General features: G+C 36.9%; 1 protein-coding gene across 5 annotated transcripts in view; it reads right to left on the bottom strand.

The window, feature by feature from the left end:
- Window positions 1-880: 880 nt before the first annotated feature.
- TMTC4 (transmembrane O-mannosyltransferase targeting cadherins 4) overlaps window positions 881-6,000 on the bottom strand; it is a 45,650-nt gene continuing 40,530 nt past the window's right edge. For all 5 annotated transcript variants that reach the window (XM_053384477.1, XM_053384479.1, XM_053384476.1 and 2 more), the window contains 2 exons: window positions 5,105-5,174; window positions 881-4,589 (listed from right to left, as the gene is read on the bottom strand). In XM_053384477.1, coding sequence (XP_053240452.1) covers window positions 4,438-4,589; window positions 5,105-5,174 — 222 coding nt within the window. In that variant the 3' untranslated portion in view covers window positions 881-4,437. The remainder of the gene's footprint in view (window positions 4,590-5,104; window positions 5,175-6,000) is intronic.

The raw sequence follows: 6,000 nt of genomic DNA, 5'->3' as shown, positions 1-6,000 counted from the left end.
GTTCTTCAAGATTCTCACCAACCAAATGCACGCTTGAGATATTGGGGTGAGAATAGTATCTTTCCGCAGATTTCGAGATACACTCTCCATGTAGGATGTTCAACAGACACTTAAAAACTATAGTAACATATAGAGGGCCTTGATCCTTCCTTGCTGCCTTTGGGCCGTATCTATATGTACTTAATATAAAATGAATGGGGAGGGGGGAATCAGAGCTAATTTTTTTGAAATGTAGATCTCAAATCTCTTATCAAAAACTATTGTATGTACAAGCTAATTTAAGCTTCACCCCCAAGTGATTTTCATCCTTGTCAAGTTTGTGAAAAAAAATTCTCTCTAAGTTTGGGTAGTGGCAATCTGACAAATTTTCACCCAGACTTATTTTATCCAAATGTTCATCAACTGAACTACCTAACGTCAGCTGGAGGGCACAGGCTCTGGCCTACCCCAATCTTTTTTATGTGTAGACATCACGAGAGCCATAGGGCAGGCCAGATACAGAGTTGCTATTACACTAAAAAGCAGACCATAAACAAGTATTGTGCTAGAGAGGATCAAACTAAGTGAGGGGACAATATATATATACCCCCCACACTTGGTGTAGGAAAGCAGCTGCAGAGGAAAAGCCAAATTTGAGCACCAAAACTTCATGTGGATAAAGATTTTAGCATACGCCCCCACCCCCCAGCTCTGCTCAAAGCAGGTCCTCCCAGTTGTATTAATGTTTCAAAGTTAAACAACAAAACAACCACAGCTATTTAGAAAAAAATTGCTTTCCCCCTTTTCCATTTGATGCATTGCCACTGCCCTTTCTGAAACATTACTTTTATCGTTGTTATTGAGCAGGTTTTATTTTTACTCTTATAAAATCCACAACAGCCAAAGAACAGATGAGGTTTTATTACAAATGTTGTCTTATAAAAGAAACTGTAATGTATTCATTAAAATTCAATGTCATTATCAAGAACTAATCCAACTATAACATCAGTTGCTACCCATTGTCTTCAAAGTTCTCACTTTTTATTATGCCATACAGTTTAATAGGCCCCGAAGAAATTTATAATACATCAGAGGCTGACATTCATTGGACATATCACCAAATTGGCTACAAATCTTTTGTTGAGTTCTAAAACAATTATTTCAGTATAAAGCCCATACTTGTTTGTGCTTACAAAAGTGTAGATGCTTATGACAAACCTTGTATCACAGAAATGAAACAATCTTCTGTACACTCCACTTTTTAGTAAGTAGATTTAGTAGGCAGCAGTCACTGCTTATTCACTATTTTCAAAAGAACTTTAACCTCAGAATTTGCACTACAGTTTCAAAAGATCCGGTTCCAGCTTTCCAAACAATTAATATTCCCACAGCCCCATTCTACATCTGTTTACTCAGAAGGAAGTTCCACTGGACTTACTCCTAGGCAAGTATGTCTAGGATTGCCACTTTACATGTAATCCTAAGTACTGTGGTGACATGCAGTTGAGTTGAATTGAACTGGGATGCAGAGGATCAAACTATGTTGAATACATCAGCCCAGCAGCCTAAAACAGCACACAGCTCACTTTTGCATTCATGGCTTTTGAATGTTAAGAGACATGTATGCCTTTGCTAAGCGTATAGCAGGGGTGGTAGGAAGAGACTGAAATTTTCTTCTTCTTATGGGTGGTATCTGACTAAGTTAGAATAGTACCATTAAAATCAATGGATTTGTAGTCATAACTAACTAACCACCTTGATTACAGTGGGTTTACTCTTTGTGTGACTTAGCCATTTACTACTGTATATTTTTTAAAGCCTTTTTATAATGTTTCTAAATTTAAAATAAATTTCTAAAACTGAATTATAGCAATCTGTATGACATTTAATTATCATTTTCAAAAGTAGGATCACTTCACACATCACCGTTCTGCCCTCCCAAAAATACATATACACACAATATGCCATAAGCATACACGGAAAAATGCCACATATGAATGTAACAACATACTACATTTGTCAGAGTTGGTTGCAGCTCCATGTCAAGTTTAGGCTTGGTTGTATAGCTAAGATTGCCTCTGCATAATACGTGAAGTAGCCTTTAGGACACTATTAAAAAAGTTTGCCTAGGCAATGTTTTGTAGTTACATTCACATGACAGAGCTGACAGCTAGGAGACATGTTAATTTCAAGTATTATTATACCAACAAAAGTCTAGAAAATGCTGATCTATTTTACATATGCTTTCAAATCAGGAGATCCAAACATTTCCAGGCTGTTAACAAAAAAAGTAAATTTAAAGAAATGTTTCATGCTCTACATAAAATATTAACTCACTATGTTCATACCAAACAAATAGTGCAGGCCAACAGGGATAAGTATCGTATGTAAACTGCAGGCAATAGTAATGAATCAGACAATTAATTACATCAGACATCAACAATATTCAAACATAGAACTATTATTAAAATCTTATCCCATCTGAGAAAATGGTCTGTAAGCACTGCATGTTAGAGGAAATTGCTGAATCATTAAAAAACAAAACATAAAACAACCAGTGGAAATGATTTCTATTTATAGTTTGTACACTTTTTTCTTGTGTATGTATAAATACATCAACACCATGTTCTTATTGGGGTCATTCACATTATTTTATAATATTCCATATAGCAAGACTGTCAGCATCCTGTGTATTACAACAGTTAAAACTATTTTATTCAAGGGACTGATACATTTAGAACATACTGGGAGCAGTTGCAAATCCTAATCAATTCAGGATGTGCATGCTGTCCAGTGGTTGGATCTTTGTCTCCAGCTATAAGGGCTAGATTGGGTCCATGTGCATCCGTGTTTTAGGGGTGGTACTGAATCCATAACAAGATAGCTGCCAAAGCTAAGTGCACCAACTGGTACATATATTGTATGAAGAGTTTTCTTTTTTGAAACTCAATTCTGATCTTTCCATTCTGAGAAATATGCTCTATATGGGAAGGATTCTAATGCAGCAATATCTGTCTTGCACAATATACGTAGCAGGACAAAAAAGGACAACATTTGATTTTGACTTTGCTCCTGGAAAATCCAATCTGCAGCAAGAATCAATTGAAGTATGGAAGAACAGATCTTTTTCTGATATGCTATCATTGATTTTTAGGTGAACTGTACCTGTCTGTTAATGGTCTTTAGGCAATCCCTAAAGCTGGAAAACAATAGTTTATCTGGGACTGTCAAGATTACACAGGTGGATATCTCAACATTGCATCTAGGGTGCAATGTTGACATAAATCCTTTCTTTGCCAATAAAGATGTCGCAACCACATCTCTTTACTACTTTAGGCTACCATGGCCCAGATCAGACATTTCTTCCTGCACTTGGCTGCGCCCTTAGGGATGTTCCATGTAAAGGATTTTAGAACATGTTAACTGGGCTGTTACTTCTTTAAGAAATTATTAACCCACAGAGAAAAATTTAAGTCTGCTATCATCCCCAGAGAAGACTGAAGAACCCTTCATATGCCACTTGGATTTCAGCTACTGATACCCTAATGAAAGCTGCTACCAACAAGACAGCAGATTAAAACCTAATCAAACATCTAAAAATGTAATAACCACTGCCCAGCTGAAGCATTACAAGATTCTGGGCAAACTACCAAACATGAAAGGCTTTACAGTTTAAAGTACTCTTGACGGTTACTTTGGGATGCTTGACCATTCAAGTCACTACCTTTAAGCTGTACAACAGCAACTAAGGATAGATTCTGAATCTAAAAACAATTTGAATTCAACTTCAATCCTCAATTCACCATAAATTGTTGAAAATAGTTCATTCTATCCTGTTCTTACCAAGTATATTAGCAGTGTATTGCGCAAACCCTGCCAGAAGAACAAACACCCTCCCCCATGTTTCTGAAGCATGGCCTCTCCAAAGATTAATGAACCAACATTTGTGCTCTCGGTAATTCACTGGGCCACGTTTCATACCAACGCTGCATCAGAATTCCTGCATCAGTAAGATGTATGCAAGGGCAAAATAAATTATATTTCTTTTCCACATAATTATACTGTGGTACATTCATACTCCACTGCCACATGCATTTTGAATATGTCCTTTTTATTTGAATAAGTTGCCCCTACCAGCACAAGTGCTCCGAGTATAAGAATGCAAATATTCAACAGGTTTTGAAACTGGGTCAAAAAGCTGAAAGCATAAATACAAACCTTTCAGTTCTCCAAATGAAAATTTCAAAACCAGCATTGCTTTTTATTTTTTGTAAAGAAATTTACTTCTGCCACTAGACTTCATGAAACATTTTGAGTATTTGTTGCTGGTGCTATAATTATTGGGTTATTGTTGTGGTTTTTTAAATGACAGTATGACTGAATGCTTCTCCCTGGTGATTAGTAGCCATGTTGCTAATAAATGGTATGCAGTACGCATTCAAAGCCTGAGAAGAAACCTCAGACATCGCCTTTTTTTTTCAGTTGGTCCAGTTTCCTTTTTAAAAGACTATAGTTTTCCCTGGTCCCAGCTGCTGTGGGGTCAAGCTTCAGAGAGATTTCATAGTGTTTCTTGGCTAAGTCAAGATTTCCCCAGCGATGGTACAGCACAGCTGAAACAGCAAAGAGGAGTTTTTGTTAGCAACATCGTTGAAGGACAGACAATCTTGCCAATTACTTAGAAAACATTAAAACATTTGGTTGGCTGCCGGCATGGTGGCAGCCTGCTCTGTTGCCAGCTGGAGGGGACACGTTTGGGAGCTGAGCAGGCCAGGGAATGACAAGAGTGGATTGTGCTAGAGCCATAAATTGCTGTTTTTATCAGGAGAGCTCATGGCGGTTTGCAAGCATGGCACAAAAGAGCCAATTTGCCACCACTGACATGCAGCCACCTCTGGGCTGTAGTGTGCTGCCTGGTTGGTCTATTATACAATGCATTGAGCTTTGCATTTTTGGAACTCCTTTCTCTAGCTGGCAATTTGTTTAGCAAGTAGGCAGAATAGAAATCTCGGCAGCAGAATAATGCCTTAAAAACAGTAGTTTTTAAGACAATTAACATGAAAAGAAGTACAAGCAGTGTGTCTGATTTTTTAAAAGTTTGCACTAGGGGAGCTGTAAAATGTCTTACCCAAATTACCATGGTAACTGGCTGCAGTTGGATTGGCTTTAATTGCCTTGTGGAACAAAGCTTCAGATTCCTGAATAATTCAGAAAAAGAGATCAACAGGACAAGCTATTTCTGTAGTGCATACAATGTCAAGTACAACCAAACACTACCAATTACCTCATGCTCTGTGGTCTATTAATGTGATTATGTCACCATATTTTTTTCATGTGCATTCACACTTCTACTTCTCTCTAATGGATATACATACAATATAATTCACAGCCTGATCCAGCTGTTGTCTGGTAGTTGCTGTCAATTAAACAGTAATTACTTCTGTGCGAGTAAGAACACAAAAACACTTGCGGACTGCATTATAACCGGATGCTCACACAAATCACCACTTAAAACCTGCATATTTGTGTTAAAATGAAGTTAATCCCAATAAAATCAATGAGATGAATCCACTTTTATTACAGCCAACAATTTTTAAAGGCTCATCTGCTTTGTTTTGGAGACAATACTTCTAGAAAGAAAAAATGCTCCACAAAAGACTTTTCACTTGTTTTTCTAACTGACTTGCTTCAAATATTCTGACCACTGAATATTTTCATTATTCATTTTCAGTTTTGCTAGGCTCACACATCCCTCTTGCATGACATCATTAAACTCTGAACAATACATACAAAATACATACAATTACTCAAGAAAAACAATTATTTAAACAGATAAGAGATTAAAAATACTTAAGATTTTCCTTTGCAGCGGATGCAGACATAATTACAGGGCTACTTAACACAGCTTTATGTCTGTTTATAACCCAAGGGTAAGTGCTGATTCTAATTTAATTTTTTTTCCAAGAAAAACCCTGTCTTATTTCTATATTTATCAATTTGAGTGATGATTTTTAGATGTGCTGC

This window comes from Podarcis raffonei, chromosome 4 (genome assembly GCF_027172205.1).
Source record: "Podarcis raffonei isolate rPodRaf1 chromosome 4, rPodRaf1.pri, whole genome shotgun sequence".
Taxonomy (NCBI): domain Eukaryota; kingdom Metazoa; phylum Chordata; class Lepidosauria; order Squamata; family Lacertidae; genus Podarcis; species Podarcis raffonei.
Note: the sequence above shows the minus strand (reverse complement) of the source record. Positions and strands in the feature narration are given on the sequence as shown.